Source organism: Antrostomus carolinensis, unplaced genomic scaffold (assembly GCF_000700745.2).
Source record: "Antrostomus carolinensis isolate BGI_N321 unplaced genomic scaffold, ASM70074v2 scaffold8448, whole genome shotgun sequence".
Classification (NCBI taxonomy): Eukaryota; Metazoa; Chordata; class Aves; order Caprimulgiformes; family Caprimulgidae; genus Antrostomus; species Antrostomus carolinensis.
In genome coordinates this window covers 1,152-17,390 of record NW_010332229.1, presented here as the reverse complement: position 1 = coordinate 17,390, position 16,239 = coordinate 1,152, and the positions used below count along the sequence as shown (strand labels likewise).

The 16,239-nt window shown below is 40.9% G+C and overlaps 1 protein-coding gene across 1 annotated transcript; it reads right to left on the bottom strand.

Moving 5' to 3' along the window:
- Window positions 1-759: 759 nt before the first annotated feature.
- On the bottom strand, window positions 760-11,756 carry LOC104529202 (nucleolar protein 4-like; the record flags this gene model as incomplete). The annotated part of the gene is made up of 3 exons (XM_010173432.1): window positions 760-1,168; window positions 7,471-7,551; window positions 11,576-11,756. Coding segments are annotated over 3 exons (456 nt in total), but the record flags the coding sequence as incomplete, so codon positions are not given.
- Between the last annotated feature and the right edge of the window lie 4,483 nt (window positions 11,757-16,239).

Sequence of the window (16,239 nt, the reverse complement as noted above, 5' to 3'; positions counted from 1 at the left end):
ACCTCTTAACATTCATCATCTACATCCGATCACAACTAGAGGGACTTGTATAGGACAGCAGCAGTGATCATGGAGTTAGATGAGCTCATCGTAAGAAATCAATTTATCTTGTTTTTTTTCCTCAATGATATGTCTTTTTAAAAAACCCCTCAACTCTTTATTAATTGCTAATAAAGCTGCAATATATTACAGAATGGAGTTGAGGATGGTATGAATGCAGGAAATGCATGCTTCCTTTGGAAGGTAATCCATAGATGACAATTTACAGTACATGGGGGAAGAATTATCCAGCATCAAGAGTTACTTGTTGTAGAAAGAATATGAAGTTAGGGAGAAGGGCACAGTCAGGGGTTCAAGAGAGGAAGGGGGGACTTACAATAGCTCCTCAAAACATTTTCAGGACCAGTGAAAAAGTTTACCAAAGTAAAAATGAAAAATCTTGAAAGAAAACAAAAATCTTTTGTTTTTTTTATAAAAATTACATTTTTTTAAAATACAAGATCCTTTTAATTGCAATTGTGCCCTGTAGCAACAGGACATTTGGCAACTTTTTGCCATAAACTGCAGCTTTAAGTCCAATGAGTCAGTATCATATTCCACTAATATTGCACGTGGATCTTGAACCTCTTTTTTTTTTTTTTCTTTTTTTTTCCTTTTTTTTAACCATCACAGCATCTTCTGTTTCCTCCACTGGTTAGAATGAGTTAATTTCTAGCCACTTTTTTGATATTTATGCTGACACACTAAAACAAAAGCAATAGGCTGGACACAGTAAAGTACCTCAGAAATACCAGAGGTTGAAGTTCACTTGAAGCACCTTAACACATCACTTTATGGATCAAGAACAGTGTGGCATTATGGTAATTAACTCTCCTAAAAGACTGTGCAGTAACTGAAGTGTGTGCTCTGGGAAATCAAAATGTCATTAGTGGAAACTCTGAGATAAGACCAGGCCAGTGTGAAGGTCACATGACTCAGTTCTGCTGCAAAATAAGGTTTTCCAGTTCATCTGCAGAACGCAATAAAAATGCGGCTGATTCTCGATACCCTGCCACAAGCTGCCTCACTGCATTTATTTCAGTCGGACTCAGCTGGGGTCTAGAGCTTGAACTACTGGAGGATCCAGAGCTGGTTGCTAACTGCCTCTTCATACTGAGATCTGTTGGACCTGCAGATAACAAAGGAAAAGAAAAGAAACCTCAGATCCGCTGCCAGAGACATTTCACAGGTTTGTAACTGCAAATGCAGAGTAGCAAAATCTGCTCTCAGCTCAGTGCCAGTGAGAAGCAGCAGAAACAAGCAGGAACTGTTCAGTTACCAGTTGCCTTGACAGGAAGCACAGCGATTTATATTTATATATGACAGACATCCTTTAAGTTCTACTTATGTAACACAAGGGGCAGTCCACTGCCAGCGGAAAATGACCCCCTGGGGGATATCCCAACAGGGTAGGCCACTTGCACCCCAACACTGCCCTGGGATCTGATGCTGCTGAGCAGGCAGAAGGTTCTTCTCCTGTGCCTCCCCCAGCTCCAGCTGCCATCGTAGCCCTCATGGCAATATGCACACATGCCGTTTTTATCACAGAATATCAAACTTACATTCTCTAGATATCTACTTTAACGTTTTATGCTTCAATCAGCATGCAGTCAGATTGTGAATCCCTTATAGACATAGGTAAATGGTCATTCACTTGACTAGCCCTGGCGCTGGGTGATCACTTACACAAATAGCTGGTCATGAATGAGATCAGGCTGGTGACAATCTGGCTGCTACAGTGAGGAGTACGCTACCGTCTGTGGGGGCTGCATGCAGCTGGCAATATATTGCAAGGACCTTGTGAGGCCTGAACACTGACGAGAGAACCTGCAGCAATCACCATGTTGCACTGGCAGTTTATACCAATACATTTAGCACTTTTCAGCACAGAATATCCTCGAGACCATATATGCTGCGTGCAGAAGACAGCACTCCTGAGGGCAGTCTGCAGGTTACTGCAATCGGCAAAACCATCTGTCATCATGAACTTTGGCTTTGTGTGGATTTCCCCGGTCATTTGACCATAGCTTTTAATCAGCTAAGATGTATGGTGCTTTGATGAGATGTTTGCATTTTCCACTTAACACAATAACTTTTTTCTTCCTGGAGTGTAAATTTGAACAGGTAGAATTGGACTGAGGATTTTTTTAAACACAGAAGGATACAGATGGCAAGTACACCTATCAAGCAGGATATTATGTGCAAATCTGGAAAAATACTGCTTATTCATTTTGACAGTATTGCAAAGCTATACTTCTGGCAGGCAGAAGTACTCGCCTGATCTCAGTCTTAATACTCTCCTGGAAACCGGGATCAAGTTATCTAAAGCAATATATCTTGCTTTCCTATGAGAAAAATGTCACTGTTCAATTTCATCTTGGCAATGTATGTCAATGCCAAGGCTTTCTCAGCATTGGCTCACTGGATGGACCTTGCTTCCTAAAAAGACTGGAATAATTTTAAAATTTAGCATATTCAGCTGTAGAATACAGAATACATCAGTTTCTACTCTAGATGTTGTCCTAAATAATCCCACCAGAATGACAAGATTCAAAAACAGACTCACTATCTTAAGCACTAATGGAAAGAGATGTACTGATTTCCAGAAGCTGAAGATCTGGTCATAAACCTTACTTACTTTTCTGTCTTTTATATTTATGGAGAGATATGGCTGCGACCACAAAGAATGTGGAGGTTGCCATGTCCCTACACTCACTGAAATTTATGACAGTCTCCCCTTGAGTGAATGAAAGCAGAGCTGGGACTATGAAAAGAAACTACTCAAACAGAAAGGGTCCTATTAGATCTTATTTCCTACTATGCAACTAGCATGAACAGCACTTAGCCTTACAACTGTGTTATCCAGTTTTACACCGGCATAAATGAACTGAATTCTAAATGACTTCCAGCATACAAAGGATAAATAAAAGGACAATTAGCTCAGTGAATTTGTTTCAGTGTGACTGCACGCTGCATGCAGAGAAACAATCCCAGTGTGAAGAAGCTCAGAGGATATTTCTAAGTAAAATCTTAACCCAGCACAGAGAAGAAGGGTATACAAATCATAAAGCCAGCTGGACTGAATGGTTGTAAGAAGCGATTAAAGACTTCTCTATTTATTGAGGCAGAAGTGAAAAAGCTACCACTGACATATTGAGGGCACTGTGCTCCATATGAACCTACTTTTTTATGTTCTTTCCTTGACTCTCACTCATGTCACAGCCGAAACCACACACAATATATGGCAGAACAGAGCTTCTGCAGCAGAGCACATCATTTTTTGGAAAGAAACTGAAGGGCTTTTCTCATTGGTAATCCAGATTTTTAAGTAATTGAATGGGATACTAAGCTTATTTCACTCATAAGTGGAAAATTCATAGAAATGTGCTTTCTTATATTTCTGAGGTTTTCCTTACAAAAACTGATGACACAAAGTAAAAGCACCTCTCTGAAAAGAAAATTAGGAGACCAGGTGTCCAGCATTCATAAAGCAGTATAACTCCTCACAGGTCTATAGGGTCACAGTGATTTACACAAAACTGAAGATCTGGCCCTGTATTCCTAGATGTCATGAGGAAAGTTTTTGAACTCTTCAGAATATATATCTTTGAATCCCTGAAGGCACTGGAAATAAAGTTTTGTGCAAGTGCAAACCTGCAGTCTGCATACACAAGGAACCATCAGGACCCAGAACTCCTCTTAGTCTGGGAGACTTCTTTTGAATAGACAGTTCTTGTATACAAAGGAAATAAGAAATCTTGGATTTTAACTTACCCCAGTCACTTCAAACTACTTGATTTTTATTTATTTCTATATACTAGGAAAATAGGATTTTACTTCAGTCCCCAGCTCCTGCCTTGTACTTAACAAGTCCTCCTTCTCAAACAAAAGCCCTCTGAGCAAAAAAGCAAAGAAATCCACACAGACAGAAAAGTGTTCATGGCTACGGTTTCAGGACAGTGAGTACACCCATGCCTTTCAGGCAGGGAAGCTGCATGTGCTGGCAGGGAGCTGAAGAGAAAGAGAACAAGCCATGCTTGATGGTAAGGATTTTAGTCCTTCCTTTAATTCTTATGTGACCCCTACACCTCACCTCCAAAGCTTGCCTATGACAGCCCAAGTGTTATATTTGGAGAACTCCTCACTCAGAGACTAGCCCTAGGAGATGTTATACTGGTTTCAGCTTTTAATAGCTATGATAGACACTCACTGGTAGTAGTACTGATACTTAAAAGGTTGTCCAGGATGCTACATGCTAAAAATGCTACAATTTATCTGTAGCTTCATCAGTCATACCTGGTCGTTCAGAAAATAAGGAATAAATGTATCTTATTCTTATAGTGGAGATTTTTTCCTGTGTAATATTACACAAATCAGCCACTGAAACACGGCAACATAAATCTTACTCATAAACATCTACCACATTTCTTTAGCCAGACAAATAAAACACAGATAGTCTGAAGGCTTAAAATATTTGGTTAAGGTAGACACTTCATGTGCTTCTATCTCCAGAAGCCAACACTACAGACGACTAAATCTGGATAAAGCTGAACAGCTTCAGCACCATTTATTTTATTAACTATCCTTACTTTAAATAGAATTATTTCCTTAACATACTTAACAATATTTATTAAGCTGCCAGTCTTTACAGGAACAAGGAAGTGTATCCTTAACAGAGGGAAATTTGAAAATCTTTGCAATGCATTTTGCAGTGCCAGATTCCTCCAAGGTGATACTGCACATTTTAGCATACTGCTTCCTATCCTGGAGTACTTCAGGACAATTAAAAATCCTGATTGCAAACATTATCAGGTTCTACAATGTCTGTGTGTGCAAGCAAAGATTAAGCATATAACACAGAGATGAAGACAGGACACTTATTATTATTTATTTATTTCTCTTAGTGCATTAACTCACAATTGTCACCTCCCATGTTTATAATAGCACAACATTCTCTTAAGCAGTGGGTTAAAAAAATTACCGAGACAGACTGAGGTATTGTTCCTCTGCCTCTTGCTGAGGCCACCTTTAACATGGGAATATTTTAGATTTACCACCTCAGTCCAGTTAGACAGACCTAATTTACCCTGTGAGGCGAAATTGTTCTTGTTGGAACCATACCAAGCTGAATATGAGAACTCTGAAAACTCACTCTTCATGTGCTAGACAATAATTTATCAAATTAGCTGCTAGGAATATCTGGCATTAAATACATTGTGGGACAAATGGCCTTTCTGTAAATTGCAAGACTTAAATGAAACTACTTACTGCCTCATGCACTACTCATTAGCAACACGATTTATATCAAATTCCAAAATATGGGTCAGATGTAGTTGTGCTGTTACTGATTGCTTAGACACTATCAACTGTCTCAGCAAAAATCCATTAAGAATTATATGCTGTCACTGGGTAGCTACCAATCTTATAATTAACAACTACTGAAAGAATAATAAATGCGTCAATGACTCTCAAAATGGTTATTACTATTGCAGATAATAATTTAGAATAACAAAAATAATTTTAAAAAGGTATATGTGCTTAAGCATTTATGTTTCTACTTTTTCATTAATAGTCAAGCAACCTTTTCCATCAGTGAAGATGTAAAAAGCAATGTCACTTATTTATAGAAAAATACATTTGCCCATGCTTTGAAGTCTCTCTTGTGTATCTTCTATTGCACCTATTCTCCTCTCCCATTTTCTGAGTGGCTTTAGAAGCAAGTATGTACTAGAATCTCATATGCTGCAATAAAACTAAATAGAAATAACTATCAAAGTATACTACTTTTTCCAAATCAGATGTATTTATTATTGAAAGAACGCTTTATTGTGATATTATGCATCTATCAATGTTTCTTTTCCTCCTGCCTTCAAACAGAGGGCAGATGTGCCTAAAACTATTGTTTCAAGTGCCAGGAGATCTCAGATGAAGAAAACAGGGACAAAGAATTGGACATTTTAAGCTTCTTTCTACCTTCTACACCTTTCCCTCTTGAAAACATACTTTCAGGCAGTTTATATAGCAGAAGACCCTGCTGTGTTGCCTAAAGAAAGAGATGTGTAAACACCAAAATGCCACTGGAACAGGTTGCCCAAGGAAGTTGTGGCTGCCCCCTCCCTGGAAGTGTTCAAGACCAGGCTGGATGAGGCTTTGAGCAACCTGGTCTAGTGGAAGGTGTCCCTGCTGATGGCAGGGGGGTTGGAACTAGATGATCTTTAAGGTCCCTTCCAATCCTAACCATTCTATGATTCTATGATCATGTTATTTTCAACAATCAGCAAACAAATTGGTGTGCAATTAAAGGATTATGTGAAGTCCTCCAGTAAAGTAGGATACTGCCCAATATATCCACAGACATTCCATCTCATTTCCTATGAAGGGAGCAGACTAACACTTGCACATGCCATGTATCTGATAATTTGAAGAGGAGGAAGAAGGAGGAAGAGAAATGTGGGGTTGATCTTAATAGAGAATACAGCCAGCATTTCCCAGTGAGAAATTCCCACCTTTGCCACAACATAGGACAAACCATTTAACTTCTCCCAATCCCACATTTTGCCTGTTTTAAATGGGACTAAACACAGTCTCCCAGGTTCCTAACTCTATCACTCTTATTCTCTGTCTTTTCATGCCCCAGGCTCCAGCTGTGTTAGAGACAAACTGGTTTGTCTTTTCTCTCTCTCTCCACTTTGATGTCATCAGGGTAGCACTGAGAGCACAGAAGACTGTGCAAAAGTAGAGGTATAAAGAAGAGCTGGAGCGAGCAACCACAGCAAAAATCCCGTTCAACCCCTACATCATGGCCAGCCATGTGGGTAACCCAGTCAGCACTTCAAGAATTAGCTACACACTGGATATTCTCCCCTGGGTTTTTTTTTTTTTTTTTTTTCTCTAGTTTATTGCCAAGAAGGTTCTACTGATCTTGCAAATGTCAAGATTTAATATAAGGTTAACTTCACCAAATTTGGGGGTGTGGAAATGAGACACCCTCCCTACTGTCACCATGCAAAAGTAGAGAAGAGTGCTCAGCCCTCCTCTCCCTGCCCCAGAGCAGCAGGGTCATACTGATTGCTGGGGCTCAGCAGCATCAGCTCCAGGAGCTTCCCCCAGCTACTCTGTCGTCTTCAGCAGGGCTGCACCACCTGAAGGACCAGGAGGCAGAAGGACCAGAAAGGCTGATCTGCATGTGGTTAAGAGGCCTGGCTAAAGTGAGGAATGGCTGGGAGACTGCAGCCCTTCTGGGCCTCTGGAAGGGAGCAGCAGGGAGAGGTAAGCGGTGTGGTGGGAGTCCAGCAGCTACTGGCTGGACCGTGGGGCCATCAGTCACAGTTTGCAGGCCCTCCTGAGGGAGAGGAGGCTCAAAGAGAAGCCTGTCGGGGCTTAGCATTTGCTTGTGGTGTGAACATACTTGTATTCAGCAGAAGGACTCACCTGAGCTGGAAGGGGACTGGACGTTTGTGGTGCCTGGGATGCAGTGTTGAGTTGTGGCTGTGGTGGAGGTAGGCTGCAGATCTGTAGAGAAACGGAGACACAACAGCTGCTTTGTCTTACCATGACATGGAGGGCATGTCCTGCATAGCCAGTCTGCTGTTGAGTCTGAAACACCCTCTCTTTTTACACACACAAAGGGAAATGACTGGCATCTGCCTGGAAAACCAGGCAACTATGGAGAACAAACAGCCCCAGATCACCTCCAGGAAACCCAGCAAATGCAGCAGAAACACTTTCCACACCTCTTAGGGAAACTGGACTTGAAAACAAAGTGGCTGCGGAGAGCAAGGCTTCAACAAGCCCACCCTGGCTTCAGAGAGTGCTGACAGCTGACAGTCATTGGGAGAGGGCGGACAGCAACCCACTGGACAGATATATGTGGGGAGACGGGGTGAACTCACTCTGTCAGGAGAGGCTCAGGCAGTGTGCAGGGACTTCAACAGCTTCTGTCAGCAGCAAGAGACAGCCTGCCTCCTGTTCCCACCCTTCTGCCCTCAAGCTGGGCATCCCTCCAAACTTGGTCCAGGTGTGAGGGAGCGGGGCCAGCCGAAGCCTTTGTTGCTGGCTAGGAGTTGGCAAGCAAATTTTATTTACACCCACTGGGCTACCCCACCTTGGAGGTTCTCTGCTCAGTCTTGTAGCAGGAACTGCATTAGCTTCAAGAAAGAGAGCCATGGAAATCCACGCTTCTCAAAAAGCAGTTGTCCTTTAACATCTACAAGGATCAAGGACAACGTGCCCAAAGGCTTCTCCCCAGCCCATGTACAGGCTGAGAGAGGCTCTGTCAACCCAAAGGTTGCTTGGTGATGGGGTGAAGCTTTCCAGCCAAGCTGGCTTGGCCTAAAGGGTTTAAAAGCAGGGGTAAAAGAGACCTTGGTGCTGTAAGCCCAAGCCTTTTCCCGCTGTGTTTTTTTCCTGTCCACAATGAAGGAGGGGTCACCATACAAGCAGTTGCATTCTGTTTGGTCATATTGAGAAGTTGCAGTAGGCTTGCCCCATATAGTTGTGTAAGGAGCTAATTACAATTCTGTAATTAGCCATGTGGAAGGACAGGCCAAGGAGGGAAGCACTGCAACAGCAGGCCCAGAGAGGTCCCTGAGCCTGGGCCACCGAACAGTTGGGCAAGCAGATAGCTAAGTCTGTAAGATTGGATCAGAGTGGGGATGAACTTTATAGGGGAGGAAATAACCAAAGTAAATGAGTAATAGCATACAAAATACATGCAGCAGTTGGGCTACTAGATAGGAGAGCTAATTGGACATGGTCATTATAGTACTACGAGGAAAGGTCCAGGAACAGGTATTCAAGCAGTGAGTTTTAGCTAACTTCTGCAACTTCTTTTTTCTGTTTTAGCAGATACACAGGAACAGACCCCAATTGTTTATACACACATCCTAACTGAGGTATATATTTATATTTTACATTAGAAGAACATCTGTAAAAGGGACAAGAACATTTGATTGTTTACTAAATTGAAAAGGAAATGCATTCTTAAATTACTTCTTAGGTCCTGAAAACTATTGGCAAGCAAATGTCCTGTTCTCCAGAGAGGGAACTCATTAACCATTGTAACAGCCTTGCACATGTTTGGAACAATAGTCCTTGAAACAGAATAATAATTGCAAAGAACTGTCCTGTGAGGTCTGTCAGGAGGGCAATGGTTACCACTCTCAACGACAACCCCATCCACTCCTTTTAGTCTACAGATGAAATATGCATGGACATATCAGAGGACTGATAGATCCCAAAGAACTGGCCTCCAAGTTCTCCCATTTCTCCTGTAGAGAAACCAGCTAATGAGGCCAGAGCACTTAACCCTCAATAGCCAAGAGATAATTAGGTTGGCTACCGATTGCTTTTGTGCTAATGAAACTAAGAAATTGATGGAGTTGCCCTTCCACAACTTTTCTAATGATTGTCCTGAAATGGCAGGTGGGTCACAAATCAACAGCCAGCTAGATTGTTAGCATCAACAACTTGTTTCCAAGTGCTGGCACATAGACTTCCAGTTCATGGAGCTTATGTACTTTGGGCAATGCAGGATCCCTGTGGAGAAGACAGATACCCCTGCACAACACTCCAATTATGCACAGCCCTCTGGAAGAGGTGAAATGGTTTACCAGTCTTCCAAAGTAAGAGGACTTACAAAGTTTTTCAGTGCAAGTAGGAAAAGGCAATGAAGAAGAAATGTTTCAGCATATGTTAGTATGCAAAGCATAAGCATTCACTGGTCCCTTCACACCCGTGATGCTACACAGGGAAATGCAGTGCCCTGCACACTTCCCTGGCTGAGTCAGCTGTGCAGCGTCTGGCAGTTCCTAAATAACCACTGTTTGTGCTGCAAAACTCATCTTGAGCTTTAATTGTGAAAAAATACTAGAGACTTCTATGTTAAAGGTACAAATAAAATGTTGTTTCTAATCAGAAAGCAACACTAATTTATGATGTTGAATTTGTACTTCATTTTTTAAAATTGCATGCTGGAGTGACAGACTATTTTGCCTAAATCCTACAATTCACTGAAAACTGGGAGTTATGAAAATGTATCCTATTACAAGAGGTTTGAAGGGAAGAACAAGTACACAAAACAGTTGTGACTCCTCACATTTTAAGATTATGTAAAACAGCACAATTCTCATGGTTTCTGCTGACAGATAACACATGGAGAGTTTAATCTTACTCTTAGTTGGGTGAAAGAGCAAATGCCAACTGTTTGCAGTGGGAACTGTCTCGGATCTTCTAGGGTCACAATGTAAAGACAATTTTAAAGTTCTTGTGCATTTTCCTAAGAAACCAGATTTCCACGGCCTGAAAATATTTGATCAGAGACCAGTACCTCAGATGTGTTTTTCATGCATATGGAAACAATTGTAATCATCATTCACACTCTTTAAGTCAAAGACTTTTGACAACTAAAATTTTATCTTTTGAAGGCCTTTTGAAAAATTAATGTGAACCATTCACAGACCTTTGAAGATTTTGGGCGTGGGGGTTGAGGAAGCAGACATGACTGAAGGTCACCAGGATACCACATAGCAATAACTCCTTGCAGGCTGCAGCCCTGACAGCATTTTGAAAATTGCTTAGCATGTTGAACGTAGAGGCTGTAGCTGAACAATTACCATCCTGCCTAAGCCAGCCCATGTACCTGAAGCAGCACTCTCCTCAGCCAGAGAGGGATCAGCCAGGACAAAAACCCAGGGATTTCTCCCAACCGCTGAGACACTTTTTAAATACTAGTCTTGGAGGCAAGAGACTCTGAGGCTTCCAGAGTAATTACTTTTCTCTGGCAGACAGACAATTATTATCAGAATGGGCAAACCTTTTCCTTTGCTCTGAATTTGTATGAAATCAATATGGGGGACTATTTCAAACAAATAATACAATTTGCTTACATTTGTTTGTTACAAAACCTTGCTAATGTAAGAAGAAAGGAATGTTGTCTAAATAAATGACACCACTGTTTTTTTCAGAGGGGCATACAACCTCATGTCGACACATAATTACCTGCATCATTTTTAGTTTAGAATAGAGATAGATATGCTGATTTCTCATTTAACACTTAATATGCCAGATCCATATCTGCAGTAAAATAAAGTAGCAAGAGAGATCATATCAGAAATCTAGGTCAATTCATTCATGTTACAAAATACGTATTTTCAGTGTTTTCAAACTCCAGCTACAAAGACTCTACGGGCTTCATTTTGTGATCAGTATAGGAGAGGACAATAATGACAGAGTAGGTCCTCAAAAAGTCAAGTAAATTGACTGAAGATCTAACCTGGCATTTTTTTTACTCAGCTTTGTTAGAGACTTCAGGTTCAGTCTTGCTCTATTATGAATTAGTCCCTTGAAACCGAAAGGAGACTAGCATGCAGTGAGCAAGTATTTTGCTCAGCGGTAGCTGTTTGCAGGATTGCGTTCCTGCTCATTATCTGATAATAGCCTATGGATACTGAACCCCTTGGACTAGCTTTCTGTACAGCAGGGGGAAACGTACACATGAGCACATATACACACAGGGACATTTTGTAAGGAAACTCACCACTGCTAGAAGCATCGTTGAGATTTAGCAGCCCACCTCCGAGCCCTCTGTAACTATGGTAACTGTAGGTCCCATTGCCATTGATGTACAACACCTCCTGCGTGCTGGAAACAGCTGACGTTGAGTAAGTGACCTGGGCTGGCTCCTGTTTGTACTGCTTGTCAGCTGGAGCAGCCTCGTCCTGCAAAAAAAAGGAAAGGTTTTGAATTATTGTTGCATTTTGCCTTGCATGAGAGGGTCTTTTCCATTGTTAAGACTCCACATCTATTGCTTTCAGAAATGTATAATACATGTTAAACAAGCACAGATGTGTTTATGATTGACCAAATATCAGATGAAAAGAAACAATGGAAATAAGCAATACCAGCTTCCTATAAATTTGAGAATATCCATTTATTTGTGCTCCACAAGCCAACCAGACTGTTTCTCAAAGGAGAAGATGCATCCTCTCACTCCTAAGAGCTCCTGCAAAACCCAGCTCGGTCTAGAAATAGCATGGGAGAGGACAGAAAAAAGCCATTACTTTCTGAGTACAGGAGTGACTCTTATGAGCCAGAGAATCATATCTTTCTTGATAAAGACAAACGAATACAGAATGTAACAACTACTTATTTTGATGTATCAGCCTCAGAAATGACAAAAGGAATGGAGAAATGAAATAAAATAGCATTTCCTATGCTTGCAGAGGGCTGAGTGAGCGTGCATCCACACAAGGGCCAAGTAGAAAGGATGCCTCTACAAACATGACTTGAAAGCATTTTTTATGTGTATGAGCAGCAACTGTTTGTACACTATGAGTTCTCCTCAGTGCTCTCTGTTTACCTCTTAGATGCTTGCATAGTATTTAAAAGGAGTTAGCACAACAGCCCTCCAATTTTCACCTAAAGGAGATAATTTTTCAGGTGAAAGTGTATTTTCCCCATCTGTACTTAACGTAGCTACTGCTTAGAGCATCTCACCTCCAATCATGATCACAGAATGCCCCTGTGGTAACCTTAGTAATGACACAGGTGAAAAAAAGAAAAGCATTAAGCAAAGATTTAATGTGTTTTAGTAGCTGGAAACAAGGAAAACTATCAGTGTGTGACTGCTCAGCCCACCATAGGGACCAGAGTGCCAGAATTTATGATTTAGTCTGCAAATGTATTTGAACTTTTTCTTTGTTTCTTTTCATTTGTAGACTTTTTTTACGGGCCTGATTTTACACTCTTATCTGATGAAAATATATTTCAGTGATTTCAAATAAAAGGGATCTATGGAAGAGCAGTATTTAAAAAAACAGAGGTGGGAATGTTTGCAGACCTTTTCAGAGTAGTTAACTGAAAAATGATCTGTCAGAATTATCTCCCCTTTGTGTAAGATTTTGTCCATTTTATGCCTCTCTCTTCTGCACAACTCTTTTATGGTTGATAATATACTAAACTTATTAAGAATGCTATAAAATACCTCAAACCTTTTTAACAGAGTTTACTTAAAAGTAAGAGTGTATATACCAGCACAGAGGGATCATATGGCTCAAACAGTGTGTCCAGTCTCTGTGTTGAAGCGAAAGGGTTCTGAAGCAGCTTTCCTGTTTGCATTAGGAGCAGTCATCAGTTCCACCTCCCAAATAAGACACTACCAACTTTTCTAAGATTAAGATATCCCCGTCTTGTAGATATTTATTGGTGAAAGAGACTTGGACACAACTGAGATGACTCAGGAGAAGGTATATATATTATTAACAGAAATTTTAATATTTAATACAGAACACTGAACCATCAACTAATTAATTCCATAAACAATCAGAATGGGGCATTAATATGAGCTGAGGCAAAGCTTTGCATTTTTCAGAGAGTTGGACAAACTGTTCTCCTATGCATTTTCTTAAGTAACAACAGGCTCAAACAAAGGGCCAAAATCACAATATATTTTCGCCAGGAATTCAGCTTTAATATCCTTTACCTTTTATGCCCAAAGGTCATTGCTGTCTCTTGTAAGAGAAAATGTATTATTTTCTCTGAGAAAATATTCACAAGCTGTAAAGTAAAGTTCTACCTCAGTAATAAAGCTTAACTCATCGTCCAAATCTTCAAGGCTGAGATGTTCTGTATCCTTATGGCTAAAACTAGATACTTCCTGCCATAGACTCACTTATAGCCTCATTTTATTCTCACCAAGATAACTAAGGCATCTTCTGCAAATTTATCAAGGACTGGACTGTGTTCAAGGGGTGCAGTGCAAAGGGGTCTAACTCCTATAGCTGAGCAGAGTATCTCAGGGCCTGTATCCTTATCCCAGCTGTCTGGAGCCCACAAATTTGCTGTCCCTGAATTTACACATCCTCTAGAACCCCTCTATTCAGTGCACTGAAAATCTAACAGTGAGTTTCTTGCAGAGCTGATGCACTGATCTGAGCTTCTAGAGCTGATGCACAGCAAGCAGAGCCTGGCCAGAGGGCACAGCAAAGGCGCTTGGTGCACCTTGGTGCGTATTAGCTCATGTGTTAGAGCCCAGGGCCAAGAAGTGGGAGATCTGAGTTCTGGCTGCTTGTTGCCACACATGGTGAAGAGGTGGAAAATTTGGGATGCAAGGTCTTTTTCGCTATGGTGAGGAGGGGACCTGAACTCAGAGCTGCCATCTCCTAGCAACCAGGCTCAAAGCAAAACTGTGGTGGGAGTTGTAGCTGAAGCTGTGCCACTGTGTGGAAAGAAATGCATAGAGCTACAGAGATGATAGCAGACAAAAAGGGAGCGTGACTCAGTTCCTTTTCAGAGAAGTGCTGCCCTGGGAGGCTTCCAGCCTTGCTCCATTCCAGCTATTCCCTGACACAAAACTCAGAAGCTGCTCTGAGGTTGGGAATCCAAGGCTGGGCTGCGCCACAGAAGGGGGATCTCTGTATAGAACTAATCGCAACCCTGTGCAACACCCCTGCGTGCCATGGGCAGGGGCCTGAGGTGGAGCCCAGGCCTCCTGGTGGGGAAGACACTCCTTGGAGGGGTGGAAGTGGCTCAGGAAGATGCTGAGCCCAGGACTCCTGGTTCTGCATGTGAGCTCTGAACTCATGGCCACTGTACAAAAGGTTGCTTCCTCTAAATATTACATATATTTTTAAAAAGCAGAACAATCACCTGTACCTAAATGATGAATAAATTGCCATACATTCCAGACCTAAAATCTGGGCCTCATCTAAGTGCTCAGCACAGTGCTTCAGGATGACTAAATGCAGAAGCACGGCAGGATTTTTGGCGAGCATTTTCTGAGCTGGCTCAGGTGTTAGCCCTGCTGATAGGATTATGAACCATTAGCCTGGTCTCAGGAGGACAGGTGCCACCTCTCACACATTCCCCTGGGATTTAAGCATTTTTCAGAAATGTTCTGTACTTCAAAAGGCAAAACTGTGTCCTTTTTCCTTGAAGCATGCCAAAGATAAAGAAGCCAGCTCTCTGTTTCTTGGGGAGAGAAAACATTAATTTCATATTCACTTTTGTATATCTGAGATCTATTCTGCACAGATTCATTTTCTTCTTTCCTTTCATCTTAATTGCCTTTGCTTTTAAACTGATACAGAATTTAAACAAATATAGTGTTGTACCAGAACTGAGATTTTTTTTTAATATTCTATGTTAGTCATTCAGCACTTCTTGTTTTCCCCTACATTATGTTTACACTGGAAAGGATTAATAATTTATTTAAAATATTATTTTTAAAATATTTTACTTTCATAATAATTGGTAACAATTAACCAACCATTTTTAAAAGTTTGACCTAACTATCTGGAACACATACTGTTGTAATTCCTAACAAATTTATAAAACCTGCAAAGTATTAACTAACCATTTTAAAACTATTTATAATTTACCTTCAATAAGAAGTATGAACAAGATGGAGATAAAACATTTGTCCATTTAGAATCTGACTTACACCATCTTCATTTTGTATATGGCAATGGAAATAAGTCATCCATCCAACAATATTTCTCTTCCAAATTTATTTTGGAGGAGAAGTAATTTAAGTCTTGAGCATAGCATCTGGAAAATGATGGAAATCACAGAAACGCAAAAATACCTTTTAGGTACACAATCATGCTAAAACACAAAGTTATCTCTTCACCTGAAAAAGTGTAAGCATGAAGTACACACTGTGATCTTCAACTTGGTATATATCAGAGATATCTATGTCTCAGTTTTATGTCCAGGTCTGTACTAGGAGAACACAATTTTTTCCTTAGAAGAGCAGATAGATGCAATTTATTTTATTTCATTTTTAATCACGGAAGCAATTAAGTAACCATCTAAGGACAGTGCATACTAGAAAAGATTTCATGAACTATTGCATAACCTGTATACTGAAGAAACCCTACTCTGCTCTGACTCATATTCTGAGCAGCTAATGAATAGTTTAAAAGGAAACACCATCCACAGCAACACGGCCGCTAGCACAGTACATCACGACTGCTGTACGAGGAGCGAGGCTCACTGGCAATGTCTCAGCCCCCTGTTCCCCATGCCAGCAGAGGCACAGCACACACATTTCTTTTTGAAAAGTCTGTTCTTCGTGGAAGCAACTCAAACAATGCCATTGCTCCTTTCTGATCCCCATCTCCTTCACCACCATCACAATAATACAAAAAAAGTAAGAGCTTGTTAAAATAAAAACCTTTGGCAAATCTGTGCTACGTTGAG